General features: G+C 32.1%; 1 protein-coding gene and 1 long non-coding RNA gene across 11 annotated transcripts in view; one reads left to right on the forward strand and one right to left on the reverse strand.

Moving 5' to 3' along the window:
• LOC127698926 (TALPID3 protein-like) overlaps positions 1-27,587 on the reverse strand; it is a 480,691-nt gene that overhangs the window by 138,591 nt on the left and 314,513 nt on the right. For 4 of the 5 annotated variants that reach the window (XM_052202653.1, XM_052202654.1, XM_052202655.1 and 1 more), the window contains one exon: positions 9,526-9,765. The exons of the other annotated variant lie outside the window; for it this stretch is intronic. In XM_052202653.1, the coding sequence (XP_052058613.1) occupies positions 9,526-9,765 (240 nt within the window). The remainder of the gene's footprint in view (positions 1-9,525; positions 9,766-27,587) is intronic. 5 annotated transcript variants of the gene reach the window in all.
• Positions 1-27,587, forward strand: part of LOC127699029 (uncharacterized) — a 218,998-nt gene that overhangs the window by 115,656 nt on the left and 75,755 nt on the right. Inside the window, exon 1 of one of the 6 annotated variants that reach the window (XR_007981023.1) lies at positions 17,360-17,690. The exons of the other annotated variants lie outside the window; for them this stretch is intronic. This is a non-coding gene — a long non-coding RNA (uncharacterized LOC127699029). Of the gene's footprint in view, positions 1-17,359; positions 17,691-27,587 lie in introns of those variants that run through there. 6 annotated transcript variants of the gene reach the window in all.

The raw sequence follows: 27,587 nt of genomic DNA on the forward strand, positions 1-27,587 counted from the left end.
TTACCAACTTGTTCACATTTACCCCACATCTCCTTTTTGTTCCCTGCTTCAATACATCTGGCAAGAATTGTATAAGTTAGTATGTTTGCAATCATTTGGACAACACCTTTATATTTTATACTTCCCATGGGAAATAACTCCTTTACCATGATGAAAATCAAAACAAAGAAGTGTTGTCAGATACTAGTAAACAAAGCTGGTACACAGGATCTGTATTTCAATCACATTGTTCAAAACAAAATTAGCATTTTAGACCTGAAAAGTGATAAGGTTGGTGACTAGAATAATGATGAAAACAGATCATTTGCTGAAATCTGGAATTATCTAATGACCGGGTTCAAGAATGAAAAAAAATAATTAAAAACCAATTGTTTAGAGAACAATTGAAGGTCTTTCCACCAAAATTCCCTTAAGATAAGAAAATTTGGATAAAAAACAGTATGTTTGGCTTTAAAAGATAGCTTATCACACACTGATTCCAAAAATACAATGTTTACAGCACTTTTTTCATAAATTAAGGGAGATAACAAGCCACTTTCAGTTAAATCAGTCACTTCCAGTGTCAAATAATAACTTACTATGGCTGATACCAAAAATATATGCTCTCTATATACGTTTGTTCGAAATAAGGGAGATAAGTTGCTACTTCCGGTTTACAAAATTTCACTTTTGGTGTTATCTGATAGGTTATGTCACTCTGATTCCAAAAATATATGGTTCTAGGTACTTTTATATGAAATCAATGCAGGAAATGGCTACTTCCGGTTTACAAAAGTTCATTTGGTTGACCTTTTCAAAGTCATATGTCTACCAACCTAATGCAAAAACCCCTATGGCATTATCATGTTTAAATATGAATTTATAGAAAAGGTCATAATCTAGAACGTCAAATTTACCTTTGACCTTGAAATAAAGTTCAAGGTCATAGAGTAAGGACCTCAAATCAAAAAGCCCTAGGTATCTACCATATATGGTTAATGAGCTATGTCATCATACAGCTAATTTTAATAAAAGAACAGAGTTTAAATGTCCCCCGCATGATGCAGGCGGCATCATATTTTATCTGTTCTGTCCAAGGGCAAACATTTTTTTTTTGTTCTTTAAAACTTTTTTAAATTATCTTACTAGAGAGTTGAAGACTTGAGAGCGAATTCCAATATATTTAATATTTCCAGGGGAAACTCCTTAAAAATATTTGAATGGCACTTATTTTTGAACTTGTTCGAGACATTGGTGATATATACTTTTGATATGAATTTGATAAAAATCTGGCAAAAATTGTACATGTGAGAGCACTTACAATGCAAATTTCGGGGATAAAATTTATATTTCTATTACACTTTTAAAAATAGTTGATCGGCACTGATTTTCAAACTCATCCAAGACATTGCTGATATAAACCTACAATATAAGTTTCATAAAAATCTGGCAAGAATTGTACACATGAGAGCGCTAATGATGCAATTTTCCATATAATTAATGTTTCAATGGGGCATAAATCTTTTAAAAATAGTTGATGGGCACTGATTTTCAAACTTGTCCGAGACAATGCTGATATAAATCTATGATATGTTTTATAAAAATCTGGCAATAATTGTGCATGTAAGAGCGCCAACAAGGACCGGATGGACGGAGATACGCCCGTTATTTCTATGTCCCCAGCAACGCATTGCACAGGGACAAATATAAGAGGGGAGAAAACTCCCATAAGATGTCATTTCCTGTGTTAAATAATAGCTTATTTCACACTGATTCCAAAAATGTATGTGTCTAGATACTTTTTTATGAAATCAGTGCAGGAAATAGGCTACTTCCGGTTTACAAAAGGTCACTCCTGATTGACCTTTTCAAAGTCATATGTCTACCAACCTAATGCAAAAACCTCTATAGTATTATCATGTTTAAATATGAATTTATAGCAAAGGTCATAATCTAGAATGTCAAATTTACCTTTGACCTTGACTTAAAGATCAAGGTCATAAAGCAAGGACCTCAAATCAAAAGGCCTTAAGTCTCTACTTGTTGATGAGTTATATCACAATACAGATTATTTCAAACATTACAGTGGATGAAACTCCCATTAACTGTCAGCAAACCCTTTTAACAAAAATAAATATGTTCCGACATGTTGCAACTAACAGTTTAGTAAAAATATTTTGTCGGTATCTTATACTGTATCTTAGGAGAAGCAATACCCTTTATTCACTTTCAATGTTGACATTCTTTTCATTTTAATAGCTGAACATGCCTAGTTTATTAGCTAAGGGGTTAAATTGAAGGTCACATAAATACGGATTGAAAAAGGTAGAATTATTTACTTGCAAGTGAATAATTCATCAGCGATGTTTTTTTAGCCTATTTTAACAAAATTGAACCAAACTGGCTACTAAAAGTGATTTATTATTTCACTATTTCACTTTCATTAATGGTTGAACAAAACAAAAAAATCATATTTTATTTTTTTTACATCTCATAGCTAATGCCCTTTTAATCAACATCTACAAACAAAATGTAAAATATAGCATTAGAAATAACATATGTGCATCACTATGTTAGTATATCTATGAAGCTGCTGTATGATTATAATAAGCTAACATTTCTAGTAAGTTTACCTGAATATACAATCAGATATATTGGTTTGCTCTTTGTGTTTAAGGGGCTACTCAGTAAGCAGTATAGCCCTTTATAATTCTTGTTTTTTTTTAATTTTAGGGTTATTATACTTTATAAATCATTTTCTCTAATTCTTACCCGATTTAAACAATGTAGATTAACCATGCTGTATATTAAACGTAGTTCACATACCTGTCAACCTATGAAAATGAAAATGCAGGTCATGACCTGCATTGAAGAAGAAAATCTCCGGTCATAACATGTAAGAACTTTTTTCAGCTGAATTTAAGTATTTAGGGGACATTTTTTTATATTTCAAATCGAAGTTTCCAAAACATGTTCACATGGCATGGATGAGTATTAACTGAAAATAATTTAAAATTTTAATTTAATTTTTTCATTGCTTTTATAAACCATTGAATCATTTCAAGCCAAGCCATACCCCCTCTTCTTGTTTTATTCATAGTTTAATTCAAGTCACAAGCCAAATGTTTCACAAAATGCACGAAAATGTACAGCTTTAATTATTGTTCCATGGAGGTAGTTGATACTATAATATAATAAAAAATTTAAGCATTTAAAGGAAATAGAGATGAAAAAATTATTTTCAAAACATAAATTTTTTAATTGTTCTAAAATAGAATAAAAGAACAGAGTTCCAATGTCCCCCGCGTTGCACATATTTTATCTATCCAAGTTACAAGGGCATTAACTAAAAAAACACTTTCTTTAAAACAAATAATAAATAACTTAGAGAAATGAAGGCTTCAGAACAAATGCAATGCAAATTCCGATATAATTAATTTTTCCAAGGTGATAACTCGTTAAAACTATTTGATCAGCACTTATTTTCAAAAGTTTCAAAGACATTGTTGATATAAACCTGATATACGTTTCATAAAATTTTGGCAAGAATTGTACACATGTGAGCACTAACAATGCAATTTTCCATATAATCAATATTTCCAAGGGACACAACTCTTTTAAAAATAATTGATTGGCACTGATTTTCAAAGTTGTCTGAGACATTGATGATATAAACCTATAATACAAATTTCATAAAAATCTGGCAAGAATTGTACACATGAGAGTGCTAGCATTTGTGCAATTTTCCATATAATCAATATTTCCAAGGGGCATAGCTCTTTTAAAAATAATCGATCGGCACTGATTTTTTGAACTCGTCAAAAACATTGATGATATAAACCTATAATAAAGATTTCATAAAAATCTGGCAAGAATTGTACACATTAAAGCGCTCATAAGGCAATTTTCCATATAATCAATATTTCCAAGTGGAATAACTCTTTTAAAAATAATTGATCGGCACTGATTTTCGAAATTCTTCAAAGACATTGCTGATATAAACCTATGATATAAGTTTCATAAAATTCTAACAAGAATTGTACACACGAGAGCGCTAATATTACAATTTTCCATATAATCAATATTTCCAAGGGGCATAGTTCTTTTAATAAACAGCTGCGCCATGAGCGCATGATACGCCGGTCGTCTTGTGTGTGAATTTTTATGCAATAATCATAAATAGTTTCTGACATACGTCGCGACATGAGAAAACCCCCCTTTTTTTTACAAAAACTCAATATCTCTAAAATAAAATTTTGAATCAAAACCAAAAAGTATACAGATCTTTAGTTTAATATAACTAAGAAGTGTGTAAAATTTTAAGCAATAATCATAAATCGTTTTTGAGATACAGCGCGACATGTGAAAACCCCCTTTTTAAAAAAAAAAATCAATATCTCTAAAATAAAATTTTTAATCAAAATCAAAAAGTATACAGATCTTTAGATTAATATAACTAAGAAGTGTGTAAAATTTTAAGCAATAATCATTAATCATTTTTGAGATACGGCGCGACATGTGAAAAACCTCTCCTCTTTTTTTTACAAAATACTCAATAACTCAAAAATAAAATTTTGAATCATCACCAAAAAGTATACAGATCTTAAGATTAATATAACTAAGAAGTGTGTAAAGTTTTAAGCAATAATCATAAATTGTTTTTTGAGATACGGTGTGACATGTGAAAAAGAACACAGACCTGTTTTAGTTACTAAGTCCCGTAACTCAAAAAGTTTTAATCTTATTTTCACCAAAAAGTATACAGATCATTTGACTATCATAAGAAACAACTATGTTAAGTTTCATGAAATTTGGATAAGTCGTTCTCAAGTTACGGTGCGACATGTTTACGCCTGACAGACAGACCGACAGACGGATAGACAGACAGACGACATTTGTATACCATAATACGTCCCGTCAAAATTTTGACGGGTGTATAACAATAATTGATCGGCACTGATTTTCGAACTCGTCCAAGACATTACAAATATAAACCTATGATATAAGTTTCATAAAAATCTGGCAATAATTGTACACATGAGAGCGCTAAAAATGCAATTTTACATATAACTAATGTTTCTAAGGGGCATAACTCTTTTAAAAATAGTTGATAGGCACTGATAATTTCGAACTCGATCAAGACATGCTAATCTATGATATAAGTTTCATAAAAATCTGGCAAGAATTGTATACATGAGAGCCCGAACGATGCAACTTTCCATATAATTATATAATTAATGTTTCCAAGGGGCTTAACTCTTTTAAAAATAATTGATCTGTGGCACTGATTTTCGAATTTGTCCAAGACATTGCTGATATAAACCTATGATATAAGTTTCATAAAATTCTGGCTAGAACTGTACAGGTGAGAGCGCTAACAAGACCGGATAGGCAGACAGACGGACACCCGGTATTTCTATGTTCCCTGCAATGCATTGCGAGGGGTACAAAAAAAAAAAGAAAACAATATTCTGATATGTATTTGTATTCAATTTGCCTTAGATTTAATCTTTTTACAAAAAAAAAACCCATAAATTTAAGGAGTATATTGTAAGGTGGCAAAAAAGGGGGGAGTAACTCAAATTTTTTTTTTGGACTAAATTATTAAACCATTAAACTTATTAAACGGGTCATTTTCCAAATTCCCAGGTTATTTAAACACCCGGAGGGTATTAAAAAAATCCCAGGTGAGGGGTGAAATTTACGGGTGTCACCCATAGGATATGGGTCAGTTGACTGTAACTTGGTTTTCTCTTAAAGATATACTATGGGATATAAACATTGTGTCAGATGTTAACAAGAGTGCACATGCTGAAATGTCTCGCCTGCTTTACTGACCATTGATTTTATGTTGAAAGTCTTAAAGATAAAGGTTTTACTAAAAGCATTACAGAAACTTAACATTTTTAAAAATCTATGACAATGATGTCATGGTCAGATTAATTGTGTCAGAAAGACATATACACCTTACAATTTTTTCATACACCAAATATAGTTGACCTATTGCGTATGCTAATTGAAAAACAGACAAAAACACAAAAACTTAACATTGACCAATGAACCATGAGAATGAGGTCAAGGTCAGATGAAACCTGCCAGACTGACCTTGTAACCATTACAATAATTCCATACATCAAATATAGTTGACCTACTGCTTATAGTATTTGAGAAACGGACCTAATCACGTAACTTTAACCTTGATCACTGATCCATTAAATGAGGTTGAGGTCAGGTGAACTCTGTCTGACGTTGCAAGGAACCCATATACCAAATATAATTATCCTATTGCTCATAATAAGTGAGTAATTCATATGACAAAAAAACTCAAAATTTATTTTCAAGCAGTCGCTGAACCATGAAAATGAGGTCAAGGACAATGGACATATGATTGACGGAAACTTCATAACATAAGGTATCTGCATACATTTATTTTTGCGGGGTGTAAATTTTCACTTATTTTCGCAGATAGAACAAAAATGCCAAAATAAATTCCGCCAATTTAAAAGTGCACATGCAATGGTGTTGTATAAAAGTTTTAAAATTGCCAAAATGATAATTGCCAAAATATTTTGTATACCTTATTCAATGATAATTGCGAAATTTTACACCCACGAAAATAACCCGCTACCGGTATATGGTATTCCATTACTGATGAAAACGGACTTGGATTGAAATATCTCAACAAACTGGATTGATTGGTTGGTGTTTAACGCCACTTTCAACACTATTGTGCTTTTTCGTGGCAGTCAGTTTTTATAGGTGGAAGAAGCCGGACTGCCCAAAGAGAACCACCGACCTTAGGTAGGAAAACTGACTATCCTAGTCAATTAAGATTTGAGTCGAGTGCACCTGCCCCGTGCCGGCTTCGAACTTACAACCTCAGTGTTGACTGGCTAGTGATACAATAGATCGACTACTTAGATCACTCGGCCACCGAGGCTCCTCAACAAACTGGAAAAAGCTGACATGGGACAATTATGAAATCACATCAGGTTTATCTGCAAAAGAGGCAAAACTACGTACTGCTACATTGCTTACATGCATTGGTCCAGAGGCAATGGATATTTTTGATGGACTAGATTTCGACAATGAAGAAGGCAAAAGTGATTGAGAAATTTGAAGCATTTTGTATAGGCAAAACAAATGAAACATTTGAAAGATACACTTTCAAACATATGTAATCAAAGAGAAGCAGAAAACATCGACACTTTCGTCTCAAAGCTAAGAAAACTTGCAAAAACATGCAACTATCAAGATTAAATAGAAAGCCGCATTCGTGATAGGATTGTATGTGGAATACGGGACAACACGGCAAGAAGAAGACTTTTGCAAGAAGACAAATTGACATTAAAGAAGTGCATAGACATTTGTCGTGCTTTAGAATCTACTTCAGCAAAAATGAAAACAATGACAGGAGCATCTAATAACTTGGACATAGAAGACATTAAGGCGGTAAGAAATAAATTCTCTTTCATCAAGCAAAAAAACATTTACACAAAAGCAAAACAAAAGAAATTTTTTATATTGTGGAAAACAGTGCACTAAAGGCAAATGTCCCGCATATGGGAACAAATGTGACAATTGTGGGAAACAGAATCATTTTGCTTCGCAATGTAGACAAAAAAATAAACCTAGGAGTAGAAGGTTAGATGTAAGGCAATTTAACAGATGAGAACAAGAGCAAATACGAAATTATGGCTGTAGAAACACACGATGTATAAAACGTAAACACGATCCAGAATAAAATATTTGCACCGATGCTTAATTAATAGATGAAAACAAAGGGGTTAAATTTCAATTAGATAGCAGTGTGACTGCTAATCTAATACCCAGTTCTTATCTCAATCATTCCAAATTGAGAGTGGAAATGACAAGCTAACAATGTATAATAAGTCTACTATGAAATTGTATGGCACATGCATGCTGTGTCTAAAGAATCCAAAAACATATAAACGACACAATGTCAAGTTTATTGTTGTTGCTGATAAATACACACCTCTACTGGGAGCAAATGCTATTCAAGCTATGAATCTAATTAAGATACAATTTCAAAACATTATGGTGTGTCCGATAGCCAGAATGTAACAGGCATTTCGTCTATGAAAAGCATTATCTCGGAATACTCAGACGTATTTGAGGGTCAGAAGGAACATTTAAGGGAGTCTTAAAATTAGAAATTGATGAGTCCATATCTCCTGTTAGGCCTCCTTTAAAATGCATACCTATTGCATTTAAGCTGAAGTTAAAGACAGAACTTCAAAGACTGACATGACAAACGTTTAAGTTTCAAAAGATTTGGTATTTTTTATTATCATTGAAACTGAAAAAAAAGAAAATCTGCAGGTAACAAAAGGGCATACTGTTGAATGGTAAATGGCAAAACCATCAAAATCAAATGTGACCTGTATTTAATGGTCCATGACATTGTTTTAAAATTTCAATTTTGTCAAGCAGTACTTTATCATTTGGAACCAAACTTGTGATGGACGGATGAAGGGATCAATGAACTGAAGAAAAATAGATGAAAGAACAGACATGTGCATCACTATATATTGCCTCCTCAAAGCTGGGAAATAACAAAACTCCCTTTAGCATCCCTATGACTAGAATTCTGCAACATTTGTTTCATAACAGACAAAAAAAAAAAGGAATGAGCTGTCCAATTGACAGCAAACTGGGTTTTCTGTATTTTGAAAGGTGCTTTCAGGCTTTTTTGACCTGCCACATTCTAAGCCTATTTTCCAATCTATCAAGGACCATAACTCCTGACCTCCAAAATGGAAATAGTTAATATCAAACTCGACCACCATTTTGTCATCAGAAACAGCATATTAAAATTTTAAGAGCATTGGCTGAATGGTTCATAAGTAATTGCACGGAAACGACATAAAGTGCAAATTTTCAATCTATCGATCGAGAACCATAAATTCTGGAAGGCAAAAGAGAAAATCATCAATATCACACATGACCTCCATTTTTTAATCAGTTACAACATATTAAAATTTTAAAAGCATTGGTCAAGCGGTTCATCAGTAATTGTACGGAAACCACATAAAGTGCCATTTTCCAATAGATCAAGGATCATAATTCCTGAACAGTATAATTAATGATAGTCAACATTAAACATGACCTAGATTTAGTCATCAGTTGCATATTATAATTATAATTGGAAAACCAAATTAATTGGAGAACGGTTCATAAGTTATTGACCAGAAATGACATAGAGTGCCATTTTCCAATATATCAAGGACCATAACTCTTGAACCGTAAAAGTGAAAATCATCAATCTCCAAATTGACCTCCATTTTGTCATTAGTATCAACATATTAAAATTTGAAATGCATTCATTCAATGGTTCATAAGTAATTGACTGAAACTGTTGGCAGCAGCCAGCCGTACTTCACCAATTTAATAACTGGATTTTTCCTTGTTAAAAACCATCATATTTCACAGAACAATTCACATTAAATGCAGGTTGAGATGAATAAGGAAAAACAAATACATGTTAATTTTATAAAACCAAACAATATCCAACACCAGTTTTACCTTATTAGTATCTTGATATTTGTCTTTTGGAGAATAATGCAGAGACTGAATATAATTTGATCTATCTAACAATTGTTCAGATCTCTTATTAGTCAGATCTGTTTGTTTCTCTGATCTGGTTGGTGATGGTCTTCTGAAATTTGATTGCTCTGACCTTGGTGATGTAGGCACAGATATTTTGTGCATATGTTTATCTGACATCTCAGATAAATCTGTATCAATATCAACATTAGGTAATACCTAAAAAGAAGTTGGTTAAAAAAATTATGCATGATAATAAACAAATCAACATGCTTCACTTTCAAGGATCTGACAATTTCTTTTCTGATAAATATTAGGTCAAGCAATGAAATTACATTGAAATTTAAAATGTGTATCATTCTGACAAAACCCAAGGATCCTGAAAGATTTTTTCAACTGAATTATAAATAAAGTAATGTCAGATAGTTGTTAGTGAAGCATAGACACAGGATCTGTATATATCATAATAACAGTGCGGAATGAGGACGGAATTTCACGATTTTCCCACCTTGTTGAACTAATCATGATCAGATCAGGACTTTTTGTGATCAAAACATTCACACGGCTGTTGAAATGATTGAAAATGAAAACACTTAATTGTAAGTGTCTACTTTATGTTATGAGCACAGAATTGTACAATAATATTCCTTTCATTTTATATCAAGGAATTATTTGAATCTGGAATAATTTTGAATTCTGGAAAATTGATAAGAAATGTATGATGAAAATTAACCCAACTAAATAGGGTTAGCCATGCATGCATGGCTAAGGGGGATTAGTTAGTTCATAATGAAATATCAGTGAAAGTAGAATTAACCTTGGCCATGCATGCATGGCTAACCCTATTTAGTTTGTCTTTTCGTCTTTATTTTGTTTTTTGCAATTGTGTTTTCAGTTTGTCTTCAACTAATGAGTTTGATTGTCCCTTTGGTATCTTCCGTATCTCTTCTACAGGACACATTGGATTTATCCTTTCCATTGAGAGCGTGTGTATTTATACATCCCACATAGACAAAGGGATGCACAACTTTAAGCAACGGTTTTAATGAAGGAAAACAGAAGCCAGGGTGACCATATTTCCATACCCTAGTCAACCACAGGGATGGCTCCTTTGAATAAACTTAACTCTTAAACAATATAAATTTAACACTATAGTAAAATTTTTAATTATTGTCTTTATCGATATTTACATTGTTATCAATTAATTAAAGCTCAACTAAAGATGTAATAATTTACAGTTATAAAAACTTGTGGGTTTACACATTGTCCACACTATCGGTATTCTTATTTTTTTTTATTGTAAAGGGTCATCATGCTTACTTCAGACCATTTATGACTTCTTTAAACTAGATCTGTTGTATGTTTACTAATTGATATTTAAGTCTAGCTTTAAATGAGCTTTTAGTAAGTTCCAGTTTTTTTTATTTTAGATCGTTAGGTCTTTTGTCTTTTTGTAAGTTGGTTTGTGTGTGAATATGTGTGCTTTATTCATCAAAACAAAATGAGTGAAATTCTTTATGTAGAGAGCATGTATACCAGGATTGAAATTTTGTACATCAGACACACGTTTTGTCTATAAAAAGACTCATCAGTGACGCTCGAATCAAAAAAGTTAAAAAAGTTTTTACAGAGATTCCAACAATTCACTAAAATCCATTTAAAACCTTATATAAACTAAAGTCACAAAATCAAATAAAGGCAAAAGTGAACCATTTATTGGATTTTTTATTTGTTTGTTGGGGAGGGGGTTGTTACATGAGGCTTTTACAATTCTTGGTCGACTATTTTGATTCGAGCTTCACTGATAAGTCTTGCAAAGAGGAAATACTAAATAGTTTGTTATACAAAAGTATAAGCTGCATGTATATATATCTTTCATGAGTTTTTACACGAAGTATTATAGCGCAATTCAGGGGTTTAATTGTTTTTTTCAGCTTCAGTGTTTTGCTATTTTCTACCTGGAAATTCTATTTTTCTAAACAATGAGATATGGCTATAATTTCCCCTGAACTAATTTCACGGCAGGGCCACTTTATTGAAGTTTTTCGATCTCTAATTACTGTTTTGTACCTTAATGTGAGACGTCTATAACACAGTATTATTGTATCCACTGTATAACAGCTCCATGTATGTACTTTGAAAATCTGACATCACTCATTTATTGATAAAATATGAAATAGATTTGTTATCCGAATTTCCATTTTATTGTAATAATGAACCAGGACATGGATTGAAACATAGAAAGACCTAATTATATCAGACAACACCCTACTTTTTAGATCAAAACAATTCAGCGTATTTTCCAATAATAAATTCTTTAAGTCTAATAAATACACTTAATTAATGATTTTTTTCTTCTACTTTTAGTCTTTGAGGGTATTTTAAGGTATTCTTTGGTCCTCTTGGGTAATTCTATGAACGAATAACGATATAGTCATACCAATAATTCAGCAGTGTTAATTTAACTGTTCTTTTCAAAGAAAAAAAATGCACTAGTTTTTTACGAAAGAAAACATATTTAAACCAAGATTAGTCAAGTGCCTCGATCACTGCTAGTCCTCCGTTCTCTTGATAAATCAACAGAAAGCGCTTTTATGTTTAAAATTTCATGAAATCTGGTGCGCACTGTGTCTAAAAGGAAAATAATTATAGATATAATACCCATTTACTTTCATATATTGGTCTGAATTTCAAAATTGTAATGAAATCAACACATTTTCATTCTACCTGATCATGTTGTTGCATTTCTCCCATGATGTTGGCAGGGAATTTTACTATAATACACAATGAAAAAAACTATTTCTGAGTGGTTTAATAGGTATGGATCATAACTAAATTCAGTAGGACAATTTCTTTATCATAAAAATACATAAAAACAAATTAATTTCCATGTTTTCTGGGCATACCACCTTTGTTTTTCTTTAAAAATCACAAAAAGTCCCGATCTGATCACGATTAGTCCAGAAACGCAGAAAAAAATTGTGAGAAGTCCATCCCCACTCACTGTGATAATAAGATTGATAAAACCTTTCATTCGTATAAAAAAAGACATTCTGTGAACAGCTTTTTTTTTCCATCTTTAAAAGAGGTACCAGTTTGCCATGTTTTTTTGTTTGTGAAAAAATCATTGATTTATTGATTTTTCATGTTTTTTAATGAATTGGTTGGAAATATAAATTCAGTTTTGTCCTTTAAACCTCACAAGAGAGGCCTGTAATGTTTATCATCTGCTTTATTGATTATGATTAAATTCTTTTTTGAAATCATTAATATTAAGATCTACCTACAGATATAACAGAATCTTGCCTTTATAAATGGGGTCAAGGTCATTTGAACCTTGCAAGATAGACATGTTCACCTAACAAACATTCATATACTAAATAAAGTTGACCTATTTGCTTATAGTATCTGAGAAACAGACAAAATAACAAAACTTAATGTGACCAATGAACCATGACAATGAGGTCAAGGTCAGATGAAATCTGCAAGACCAGGCATGTTCAGCTTAAAATGATTCAATACACCAAATATAGTTGACCTGAAAAACAGACTTGACAACAAAAACTTAACCTTGGTCACAAATCTGTAAAATGAGGCCATGGTCAGGTGAATCCTGTCTGGACTGACATTGCCCTTGCAACGGTTAAATATACCAAATATAGATATCATAATATTCATAACAAATTAGAAAATCATGTGATAACAAAATATACTTTTTAAGCCGCCACTGAACCTTGAAAATGAGGTCAAGGACAATTGATATATGTCAGAAGGAAATTTTATAACATAAGGCATCTGTTCACAAGATATGAAGTATCCAGGTCTTCTACCTTTCGAAATAAAGCTTTAAGCTTTAACAAATTCTAAGACATTTGTCACAGGCGAGATCAAAATCCAGAAAAATTCATATCCTTCAAAAAATAATAAAAAAAATTGGAATAATAAAGTTTATTATCTGCTCTTAGTAGGTATATTGTATGCATGCAATACTAAATATTAAGGTGCTATATGTTTAATTAAGGTGCTATTTGTTTACACTAAAAATCTTAATTTATTACAAAAAAGGTTACATATTTATATAAATAAATACAGTCGCACCTGGTTGTGTCAAGTCGAAGTGACCATATCAAAGTATTCGACTTATCCGAGGTTCGACTCATCTGAGGTTGAGTGTGTCGTCATAAATTTGGAATGCATGAAATACGATATAAGATTTGTGTAAACTAGATACTTGGAACAGTGTGCCTTTTTTCGATATGACACTTTATGATTGTGTATTCCATCTCCATATTTTTTGGTCCTTCATAATAATTAAACACACAACGTCACAAGTACAGATACAAATCATGCACATATGAAATCAATAGTATACACAAATATTTACAAAGGTCAGTCACTTTAAATTATGAAATCAATTGCGGAACAAAAAAAGTTCTGAACGGTCTCTGGTGAGGTCGTCTGCTTTACATTAAATTATTATGAATTTATCATAATTGTCTAAATCCTTTTATTTATTGTAATTAATGAATTTTAATTCTAACGATTCATTTAATCTCGGCTTGGGTAATTTAAATTCGTTTCGTTTTTATGTCAGGTGAAATATATTCAACACACTAGCATTCCGCTTGAACAATCAATAAAGGTGTTAATTACTAGTCACCAATAACAAGTCATTTTAACTGTTATACAAACAATAGATATAGAAAGATGTGGTATGAGTGCCAATGAGACAACTATCCATCCAAGTTACAATTTATAAAAGTAAACCATTATAGGTCAAGGTACGGCCTTCAACACGGAGCATTGGCTCACACCGAACAGCAAGCTATAAAGGGCCCCAAAAAATTACTAGTGTAAAACGGAAAAACCAAGGGTCTAATCTATGTTAAAACGAGAAACGAGAAACACGTATGAACTACATAAACAGACGACAACTACTGTAATCAGATTCCTGACTTAGGACAGGTGCAAACATTTGCAGCGGGATTAAACGTTTTAATGGTACCAAACCTTCTACCTTTTCTAAAACAATAGTATAACATCACAACATAGAAAAACACACTATAAAATATCAATTGGAAGGCTTAACTCAATCAAAAAACGTAAATTAACACACAATGAACGAATAAATTTGACCTGTGACACCTGAATGCAAATACACAGTTAATAAAAAATTAGAAGGGATAAATAATTAAAGTCAAAAGTAAATAAACAGGTTTAAACAAAGTTAAAGTATGATATCACTGTGAAATGTCAAACAATTTTTAGAAAATCATCATTTTTGAAGAAACCTGCGTCATATTATACACAGGTAAATGAAAATAATTTTGTTGTTAAGTATACTTCTTCTTCTGTGTGTATAAAATCTTCCGTTTAGGAATACCAAGAAATTTCTTTAATATCAACAAGAGTGCACACGCTGTCTCGCCTTCTTTACTAATCATTGATATTATGTTGATAGTCCTAAATATAAAGCTTTCTTACAACTGTCACATAAACTTAACATTAACCAAGAAAACTAAACATTGACCAATGAACCATGGAAATGAGGTCAAGGTCAGATGAACCATGCCAGACATGCATGTACAGCTAACAATTCTTCCATACAAAAAATATAGTTGACCTATTGCTTATAGTTTAAGAAAAACAGACCAAAACACAAAAACTTAACACTGAGCAATGAACTGTGAAAATGAGGTCAAGGTCAAATAAAAACTGCGCGACTGACATAAAGATCATAAAATATTTCCATACACCAAATATAGTTGACCTATTGCATATAGTATTAGAAAAAAAGACCAACACTCAAAATCTTAACTTTGACCACTGAACCATGAAAATGAGGTCAAGGTCAAATGACACCTGCCAGCTAGACATGTACACCTTACAATCATTCCATACACCAAATATAGTTGACCTATTGCTTAAAGTGTAAGAAAAACAGACCAAAACACAAAAACGTAACATAAGCAATGAACCATGAAAATGAGGTCAAGGTCAAATAAAACCTGCCAGACTGACATGTACATCATTAAATATTTCCATATGCCAAATATAGTTGACCTACTGCATACAGTATTAGGAAAACAGACCAAAACACAAAAACTTAACATTTAGCAATGAACCTTAAAAATGAGGTCAAGGTCAAATAAAACATGCCAGACTGACATGTACATCGTAAAATATTTCCATACACCAAATATAGTTGACCTACTGCATACAGTATTAGAAAAACAGACCAAAACACAACAAGAGTGCACACGCTGAAATGTCTCGCCTTCTTTACTAATCATTGATATTATGTTGATAGTCCTAAATATAAAGCTTTATTACAACTGTCACATAAACTTAACATTAACCAAGTAAACTAAACATTGACCAATGCACCATGAAAATGAGGTCAAGGTCAGATGAACCATGCTAGGCAGGCATGTACAGCTAACAATTCTTCCATACAACAAATATAGTTGACCTATTGCTTATAGTTTAAGAAAAACAGACCAAAACACAAAAACTTAACACTGAGCAATGAACTGTGAAAATGAGGTCAAGGTCAAATAAAAACTGCGCGACTGACATAAAGATCATAAAATATTTCCATACACCAAATATAGTTGACCTATTGCATATAGTATTAGAAAAAAAGACCAACACTCAAAATCTTAACTTTGACCACTGAACCATGAAAATGAGGTCAAGGTCAAATGACACCTGCCAGCTAGACATGTACACCTTACAATCATTCCATACACCAAATATAGTTGACCTATTGCTTAAAGTGTAAGAAAAACAGACCAAAACACAAAAACGTAACATAAGCAATGAACCATGAAAATGAGGTCAAGGTCAAATAAAACCTGCCAGACTGACATGTACATCATTAAATATTTCCATATGCCAAATATAGTTGACCTACTGCATACAGTATTAGGAAAACAGACCAAAACACAAAAACTTAACATTTAGCAATGAACCTTAAAAATGAGGTCAAGGTCAAATAAAACATGCCAGACTGACATGTACATCGTAAAATATTTCCATACACCAAATATAGTTGACCTACTGCATACAGTATTAGAAAAACAGACCAAAACACAACAAGAGTGCACACGCTGAAATGTCTCGCCTTCTTTACTAATCATTGATATTATGTTGATAGTCCTAAATATAAAGCTTTATTACAACTGTCACATAAACTTAACATTAACCAAGTAAACTAAACATTGACCAATGCACCATGAAAATGAGGTCAAGGTCAGATGAACCATGCTAGGCAGGCATGTACAGCTAACAATTCTTCCATACAACAAATATAGTTGACCTATTGCTTATAGTTTAAGAAAAACAGACGAAAACACAAAAACTTAACACTGAGCAATGAACCTTGAAAATGAGGTCAAGGTCAAATAAAACCTGCGTGACTGACATATAGATCATAAAATATTTCCATACACCAAATATAGTTGAACTATTGCATATAGTATTAGAAAAAAAGACTAAAACTCAAAAACTTAACTTTGACCACTGAACCATGAAAATGAGGTCAAGGTAAGATGACACCTGCCAGCTAGACATGTACACCTTACAATCATTCCATACACCAAATATAGCTGACCTATTGCATGCAGTATTAGAAAGAAAGACCAAAACTCAAAAACTTAACTTTGACCACTGAACCATGAAAATGAGGTCAAGGTCAGATGACACCTGCCAGCTAGACATGTACACCTTACAATCATTCCATACACCAAATATAGTAGACCTATTGCATACAGTATAAGAAAAACAGACCAAAACACAAAAACTTAACTATAACCACTGAACCATGAAAATGAGGTCAAGGTCAGATGACACCTGCCAGTTGGACATGTACACCTTACAGTCCTTCCATACACCGAATATACTAGACCTATTGCTTATAGTATCTGAGATATGGACTTGACCACCAAAACTTAACCTTGTTCACTGATCCATGAAATGAGGTCGAGGTCAAGTGAAAACTGTCTGACGGGCATGAGGACCTTGCAAGGTACGCACATACCAAATATAGTTATCCTATTACCGGTACTTATAATAAGAGAGAATTTAACATTACAAAAAATCTGAACTTTTTTTTCAAGTAGTCACTGAACCATGAAAATGAGGTCAAGGACATTGGACATGTGACTGACGGAAACTTCGTAACATGAGGCATCCATATACAAAGTATGAAGCATCCAGGTCTTCCATCTTCTAAAATATAAAGCTTTTAAGAAGTTAGCTAACGCCGCCGCCGCCGCTGCCGCCGCCGCCGCCGGATCGCTATCCCTATGTCGAGCTTTCTGCGACAAAAGTCGCAGGCTCGACAAAAACTAAACTATGACCACTGAACCATGAAAATGAGGTCAAGGTCAGATGACACCTGCCAGTTGGACATGTACCCCTTACTATCATTACATACACCAAATATAGTAGACCTATTGCTTATAGTATCTCAGATATGGAATTGACCACGAAAACTTAACCTTGTTCACTGATCCATGAAATGAGGTCGAGGTCAAGTGAAAACTATCTGACGGGCATGAGGACCTTGCAAGGTACGCACATACCAAATATAGTTATCCTATTACTTATAATAAGAGAGAATTTAACATTCCAAAAAATCTTAACTTTTTTTTCAAGTAGTCGCTGAACCATGAAAATGAGGTCAAGGACATTGGACATGTGACTGACGGAAACTTCGTAACATGAGGCATCTATATACAAAGTATGAAGCATCCAGGTCTTCCACCTTCTAAAATATAAAGCTTTTAAGAAGTTAGCTGACGCCGCCGGATCACTATCCCTATGTCGAGCTTTCTGCGACAAAAGTTGCAGGCTCGACAATAAAACTAAGCTAACACTTGGTACATATGGGGTGAATATCAACAATAAAACTATACAATTAGTGCTAGATAAAACTTCCTGTACAGATCCAAGAACAGCATCTAAGGAAAAATTAAATAATTTTGATGTTCATAGTACGAAGAAGTGAAAATTTGTAGTAATACCAAATAATCAAAGCTGGTATATAGACAAGATCCATGTTAACATTAAATAACAAAAAAGCATTACAAATAGTATCAACAGGTCAAATTAAAAAGAAAGTACGATTTGAGAGTACTCGCAGTTACGGACAGCTAGTTAAGCCAAAACAATTAATAATAAAAAATCATGCATCAGAGACTGTTTACTCAGCTTTAATCTCTTTTGAAATGATTAGGTTACATAAGAAATACATCCGATTTGAATTTTCATCATTAGGTCTGCATCTTTCGAAAATTCTTACTTTCGAACTACGAGACATCGGGGTCAATTTACATTAATTTTACATCGACGGGACTTTGAAATTTACTCGACTTAACCGAGTATTCGAATCAACTGAGTTCGACTCATCAGAAGTAATTATGCATTGATCAAACGGGAATTTTACTGGGACCGAGAAATTACTTCCGCTCCTCCGAGTTTTCGACACAACTGACCCTTCCCTAGATCTTCCATTAATTTCTTCATTTTCCATCAACACTTGATGGACAATTGATGGAAAGTTGATGGTACTTGATGGAATTCCATCCTAAACCAAAAAAATCCATCAAAGGATGATGGAAATTAGGAATTTTATTTCCATCCACATTCTTTTGATGGAAAATTGGATGGCATTTTTACCCTCTGATGGAAAATATGATGGCATTTATTCCATCTGATGGAAAATAGGATGGAAATGAAGGAAGTTTGATGGAAATTGGACTTTAACATTTTCTTTGATGGAAAGTGAGATGGAATTTGGACTTAGAATATTTTTTTGATGGAAAGTATGATGGTATTTAAACTCTGTCATTTTGCTTGATGGAAAAAAACCTTAGAAAATTTCAGCAAAATTGTGTCTGAAAATTTAACATCCCTTACTGAAGTAAAAAGTTTTCTATTATATTGGAGCAAACAAATTTGTTTACAAGAAGTACTAGCAAGAAAGTTACATGTTGTTGCAGCTGTAACCTGTAACATAATCTCATCATGTTACTGCAATAATATTTGTTCGTGAGAAAGTTGCAGTATTTTGCTGCAATGTTGCAAGAAAGAGTTTGTTTGCTAGAAAGTTGCAACAAACAATTTCCTAAACTATGCAATACACTTATGATATCTTGTAACAGGAAAGGATTTCAAGAATACTTTGGTTTTTATTTCAACCAGTGTAAACTTATTAAATGTGACATATTATTTTTTGTTAAAATTACTTTTTGTCACTATTTATATGACTGTTCTGTAACCAATACTTTTATTTTTACATTTTCCATCAAATGATGTATACACCCCTTGCAGAAATAAATCCTGACAACTTTTATAATAAGGATATCTCAAGATTATCCTGGGATATCCTGAAAATATCCTGTTAGGCTATAAGTCCTTTTTTTAGGAAAAAACTTAATGGGAGAATTCCAGAAAATGTCAGGACTTTCAAATCAAGCAGTTTAAAACTGGGGAAATTCTCAGGATATCTCAAGACTTTCAAAAATCATATTATATAAACCAGAATATATCAGGACTTTTCGATCATCATTCATCCAACTTTCAGGACATTTACAAATTCTACCTGAATGGAAAAAAAAAAAAAAAAAGTCCTGGATGATTCCTGGTATTTTGACTTGAGAAAAAATATAATCTGTATTACAAATTCAACCAAATAAAAAAGAAAATCTTTGGGACTGAAATTAACTATTGTTTGTTAAATATATATATATTCACATTCACATGAAGATACAGTGTTCTAGCCAGGATTTAAAAAGGGCAGGGTGCTCTTAGTCAGAAAAATAACAATTTTATTCGTAAAATGTCATTGAAAAAAGAGCAATTAAACTAAAATAAAACTCGGGCACTAAGGTAAAATCAAGTTTCAGTTGAAGGGGAGTAATAAAATTCAATACTTTTGGCACAATTTTTTATGTTTAGCTTTATAAAAATCTCTGGTCATAAATAGTGACTAATAACATGTTCACACTGCAGCTGAATTTAAATATTTAGTGGCTAATGAGTTTCATACAAGTTAACCTGTTAGTTACTTTTTTTTATCTTTATTGTGTAAACCCCTGAGGGTTTACGCAGTATATATTGGACGATGTCCGTAGTCTTTCGGAACACCGGATGTTATTCGGAATACATCTGTTCTTTCTATGACCACCTTTCATATACATGCGCAATAGCTTATTAATTGACCTGTTGAATAAGCATTAGCATCTTAAAGTTGCTATAGAGATATGTTACATATGATGCGAAATTTGTTATGATGCAAGCTACTTTAATAAGCATTTGAATACTTCCTTGCACGCAATCACAAGCTGCTAATATTTACCTACATATATGCGTACTTATTTTAATTAGAGTCGAACGTTGAAACCAGCTGTGTTTAGATATGAGATAAGATTTCATGTAAACAATGCGATTTATATTCGGAACGAGAATCGTTAAAACTAAAATCTATAAAAGAAGTATTACTAGCATTTCATTTAAGATTTTGAGTCTAGGGAAGATGTACTTGATGTACAAAGCAGGCTAATTCGTTTTTTTATACTGAAATTAAAAAGAAGTCTTTCTTGCACTTTATTAAAATTTTACGTCTAGAATAGACCAAGGACGTATATATATAATCTATTCTCTAATTCTTCGTCAATTTATCCCTTTCTGCACCCATTGTATAAAAAAAAAATTAATCAACGTGTGGTTCGTTTGATCTCAGTTCTTCATTGGTTAAAATCCGATTATGACGTCGAATTTTCTTGCTTTCCTCTGAATTTCCTATTGTGACGGCATGAAAAAAGGCGACCATGCCTGATGACGTCACATAGAAAGAACACATCTTTTTGCAGATCATTCGAAAAGAAGGAATAAATTTGCCTGCATATTGTTTGAAAATCATTAGAGAAACAGATTCCACCACCAAATCTCGTGTAATACGATATTTATCCACGCTCGACAGTTAAATTTTAAATATTTAACTGTCTCGTGTGGATAAATATCGTATCACACTCGATGCAGTGGTAGAATCTATATTTATACGTCCTTGAATGGATGTAAAAACGAGGATTTTTCAAAAAAGAACCGGTTATTAAAAAAAATTCGTAAGGGTTCCGCGGAACCCAGTGTCTCGCCTACTTTTGCTGTTAATCGCAGGCTCAACAAAAATGAGGAAAAAAATTAATAAAAATATTCCTCTCTATACTATCTTTTGATTGTAAGTAGCTTCTGTCCAAGTTTGGTAAAAATCCAGGATAGTTTATCAATCTAATAAATGTTTTAAAAACTTAAAGTGCAGACTGTATGTAATGTTAACTGGAAGAAAAACTAAGTCCATTTACAAGTAAAATACGGAAAAAATGGAATTTATTTTTTACTTTTTTACAAAATTTACTTCTGGATACTATCTTTTGATCATAAACAAGGTTCTTTCCAAGTTTGGTAGAAATCCAGGATAGTTTAAGAAAGTTATTAAAATTTCAAAAACTTTAACCACAGAGTGAATGTAATGTTTCATGGCAGAAAAACTAAGTCCATTTATAAGTAAAATACAGAAAAAATGGAATTTTTTTTTTACAAAATTTACTTCTGGATACTATCTTTTGATCATAAACAAGGTTCTTTCCAAGTTTGGTAGAAATCCAGGATAGTTTAAGAAAGTTATTAAAATTTCAAAAACTTTAACCACAGAGTGAATGTAATGTTTCTTGGCAGAAAAACTAAGTCCATTTATAAGTAAAATACGGAAAAAATGGAATTTTTTTTTTTACAAAATTTACTTTTGAATATTATCTTATGATCATAAACAAGCTTCTGTCCAAGTTTGGTAGAAATCCAGGATAGTTTAAGAAAGTTATTAAAATTTCAAAAACTTTAACCACAGAGTGAATGTTATGTTTCTTGGCAGAAAAACTAAGTCCATTTATAAGTAAAATACGGAAAAATTGGAATTTTTTTTTTACAAAATTTACTTTTGAATATTATCTTATGATCATAAACAAGCTTCTGTCCAAGTTTGGTAGAAATCCAGGATAGTTTAAGAAAGTTATTAAAATTTCAAAAACTTTAACCACAGAGTGAATATTTGTGGACGCCGCCGACGACGACGACGACGCCGACGGAATGTAGGATCGCTATGTCTCGCTTTTTCGACAAAAGTCGAAGGCTCGACAATAACGTTTAAATTAATTATGAAAGTACATTGCAAATTGAGATACAGTTATTTTCTTTGTTTAAATATTGCAACATTATTTCCTTTTTAAAAAACAAGGAGGTCATATAACCTCCTTGATTAAAATAACAAATCAGATTGTTATAGGTATATCTGGATCCTATTTCGTTATTAGAATGTGAATAAATTGATATTGAATATGAAAAAAAAAACTAAAACTGAAATCTAAATCTAAAATGTATTTAAAAAAAATACATTTGACCATGCAGATGAAAGAAATAATACTTCAAGCAATGAAATAATGAATTTAATTACACCTTATGTAAGAATCCTGGGTTTTGATTGGTTGATAGCCAGTGTATTTTTCACCAATTTACTTTTATCAAATGAATATCGTTCATTTTTAAACAGCGCCGGGCTATATGCAAAAAGGATATGCCTTTTTAACCCTCTCTGCCGTGGTATTTGCCAAAAAATACTCTATCCGACTGGACGCTTGTAATGTCACGATCATCAATGCGTTTTGTACGTTAACATTCGGTGTAATTAAACTGATATAGCATGTTCTTGAGGGGTATTTGCGAAAAATACCAGTCTTGAGAATTTATTTCCCTCGCCTTACGGCTCGCGAAATTCAAACATTCTCACGACTGTTATTTTTCGCAAATACCCCTCCTTAACATGATATATCTGTTCAAAATGTGCCGCTTTAATTACGATCGATAACCTTAAAATTAATCATGCATGCAATTTCAGCAGACTTAACAGGATCAGCGATAAGATATCAAATGTCTATTTATAGACACCGAGTGATGACAGATGCAAGAGATAAGAAATAATAATTTCTATTTATAGTTATCTGGGCCAGGGAACAGATTATCTAACCTGTAGTAATATTTAGGCTCTTCAAAATGTTCGTCAAAATAAAAAAAAATAAATTATTATTTCTTGAAAACGATTAGATGATGAATTTTCGAATTTAATATATTAAATACGAAAATGTAAAATAGACTAGTGCAAGAAGATTTTGAAAGACGACAGGATAATTGACACTTAGGTTTTATGCATGTAAAAAATAGTTTTTAGGAAATTTTGAAGTTTGTTTTATTTATGTTATATTTTTATTTTTTTGACCACAAGTAGAAGAGCTTTGTGTGACCATTGTGATAATGTACCGATGTAAACGCGTTATCTAATTAATCAAAAGCTCCTGGTCAACTGTATATAGAGCGACGCCTGTTGTTACCATATGTTGACATAATGGCTACATTGAAAGTCCATGCAGGTGGAGTGAGATGTAGACTTTACGAATGAGACAATAGCCTATTCAAATGATTTTTTAGTAATCTAATTTGGAAAAAATAGAAAGACAATATAAATACTAAAAAAAAATCATAGAAAGATCTTGCGAGGTTAATGATTTTTTTTCTTATTATAATTATGTTTTTAAATGGGTTTTTTTAGTCGTTAAATACTTTAGGATACCTTACATATGTCATGCTCTCATATAAAACTTGTGCAATTGAAAGAAAAAATCGTCACAAGTGAAATGCAGATCGGCGCAAATGCAAAACGCCGGTTTAAGATAAATTAACTAAGAGATTTACCCCTTACTAAATAAATAAAATCTGCTATTTGTTCTGCCTTTCTTAATACATTTGTCCTGCCTTTCTTAATACATATGTCCTGCCTTTTTTAATACAATAATCTGAAATCCATTTTTAGTTCATCAAATGGTCGCGGAAAAATCTTTCTCCTGTCTTAATTAAAAATTCTTATACCCAGTTATTTTTCATCAAATGGTTGCTCGCAATAATAAAAACCTTTTTCTCCCCACCGTACCCAGAGGAGGGACGACATTGAAGGTGTCTCCCACTTACAGTATTTTAAAATCCATAAAAAATTTATCAAAAGGTAGCTCGCCAAAAAAAATTCCTCCTTTTGTTTTCCTTAAATAATTTTTCTTAAACCTTTTAATCTATCAAATTGTTGCTTATAGCAGTAACAAGGATTTATATTTTTTTATGATTTCAAGCTTATGTTGTATTTTATGTACTTGCATTTGTGTTGGGATATTAAATGTTATGTTTTTCCCTCGAGGTTTTTCCTTAATAATTGATTGGGCACTTTTCGAATTATTCATTTTATTATAACTGTAAAAAGTATTTAATGACTAGTATAAAACTATCCAGCACGAGAGAAAAAGGATAGGTCAATATAAGAAACCTACAAGGCAACTTCAGTTCCATTTCAATATTTAGATTATTCTAATGGATTTGTCAAATGTCAGACGGAATATCTGTTTTAAATGTGGTAGGAATACCAATGAGACAACTCTCCATCAAGACACAGTGTAGTCAAAGTAAGCAATTATAGGTTATAATACAGCCTTCAACACAAAGGCTTGGCTCACATTGAACTGCATCCTACTAGGGGCCCCAAGACACTGTTATAAAACAGTTCAAAACAGGAAAAATCAAATCTAATTTAACATCAAACCAGAAACAAAAAGCAAATATGAACTGCACCAAAAAAAACCCCACTAAACAACATGCTTCTGACTTGGGACATGTGCTTATGAATACACCTGTTTTAAAAGAATTTACATACATACCATAAGACAGTAGTGTAACTTTACCATGTAAAAGACACCCTTTGAAAGTTAATGAAAAAACTTGTTCAAATAAAAAAAAGAAACACCTTACAACAGTTCATAAATGTGGCCTTTAAACAAACTAATGTTTAGAAATGGGTATTCAGTGATAATTTCAGGTTTGATTATGTTAGTTGTTTTGTTGTTTTCAATTTATTTGTTTATTTATAAGTACAAGGTGTAACATGTTTTGTCTAGGCTGTAAATTGCTTTCTTAATGAATTGGTTTTGGTCATCAAGGTGAAGAGAATACAGTGCAATTCAAATTATATATATTTACAATTAAACTTGCAGACCTTTTTTCATGACCCACAATTTAAAATATAAGAAAACATCAAAATAAAAAGGGACATTCAAAAAATATCTTCAAATCGAGTTAAAGGTTTTAAAAAGTTTTTGTTTTTAACAAAAGAGGTTTGTCATCTAAAACTTTTAAGAGCACAAAGCACACAACTTAAAATTGCCAATGCTTACTACCCTAAGCATCACAAAACCTTGCAGAGCAGGTGTAAGGATCTTAATAATGAACAATATCAAGCCATTGTTCAAATAACCATGAACATATCTCAAATTCCAATAAAAACAGCTATTAAGTTTCACGTATTGCATTTCTGTTTTTAAGCAAAAATAATCATTAATTGATTAAATTTCTTCACATTTGTATTTGAACATAAGCCTAGAAACTAACTCTTATCTAAAACAAAAACAATTATCTAATATTTAATGCCAAACAAGCATTTGGGTTTACGATTGCATTTCTTTTTTTAAAGAAAGCAACTTGTTACCCTGTTAGTTACTCATCTTTAGTATCTTATGCAAACTTACTTTTAACCAATTTGAATTATTATTTTTATGCACTTTATAGATCAATGAATGGAGGTGAAGATGAAAAAAACAATTTTCAAAATATTTATATTTTAAGTGTTTTCAGGTTAAAAATAATTAAAAGAAATATTCTAATATGCATTTGCATTCAATTTGTTTTATATTTATTTAATTACGAAAAAAAAACCCATAAATTAACGGAATATATTGTGAAAAGGTGATAAAAAAGGGGAAGTAACTCATTTTTTTTTTGGCAAACATTTTTGAAATAGACAAATTGTTTTTGACATAAAGCAAAGATTATTGGTGTTTAATTAACAATGTGTTTGACACCAAAGCTGTCAGGTGAAGCCATGCACTTAATGGGTCACTTAATTTTATAGTTTACACAGCTAGCTATCTTCCTGTTCATGGAAGAATTACGAATTTCAGTTTGGCCGTATTTCAAAGTAAGAAAAATGCCGAGATTTTCGCGATATAAACGGCAGGGAACTCGAGAAACGCCAACGGCTGTTTTGCCAGACAAGCTGATTTTCTCCCAAGTTCACATAAGTGCGTTTCTATTAATTATCAGATCAATGATCGACAACGTGAAACATTGGTTTCTCAACTTGTGTAAAATGTAAACAAATCATGACCACATGTTTTTTGTAATTGTACTGAACAGTTCGACCCTAGAAAATACCGTTCTAGATAAGGCCTAAAAAAAAATAATCTGTGTTTCCGGTAACATCATTTTGAAAAATAGGGTCGGTAGGTCGGATTTTTTTTTTTTTTTTTTTTTTTTTTGCCATTTGCCATTTGCAATGTTTTTGAAGCACCTGCTGTGCAAATTTCTTGGATTTAACCTATTTCGAATACCTTTTGACATAAATAAAATGTTTTACTGGCTTTCTGTGCCAGTAGAAGCAAGTTAGATAAATAATTATGTCGATTAACAGAAGCCTGTGTCAAAAAAAGGGTCGGTTGATACTTTTTTTTTTTTTTTTGGAAGATTCAATAAAAATATAAGGGTCGGGGCTAAAAAAACAGGGTCGGTCGGGTTACCGGAAACACAGATTTTTTTTTCTCGGCCTAATGCGGCCAAAAGTTCATCCGCATGCACCCTGTGCCGATTAAATTAACGTTGTTTTTTTCTTTTATTTAAAACTGGCCAGTTGTAATATTTTTATGCAACACCCTTGATCTATTTTCATAATACCGGTACGGGAACGGATCAACTTCTGGTCGATATAATATGGGGCGAGATTGTCACTTCGACGTTAGCGCACTTGAGAAACACGTCATCAAAATGTGATTACGCTGATATGGAGATCAAACTTGAAAATCCGATGCTGGAAAATCCGATGCAGATGTTTTCAGATA

Source organism: Mytilus californianus, unplaced genomic scaffold (assembly GCF_021869535.1).
Source record: "Mytilus californianus isolate M0D057914Y unplaced genomic scaffold, xbMytCali1.0.p SCAF_4, whole genome shotgun sequence".
NCBI classification, from domain to species: domain Eukaryota; kingdom Metazoa; phylum Mollusca; class Bivalvia; order Mytilida; family Mytilidae; genus Mytilus; species Mytilus californianus.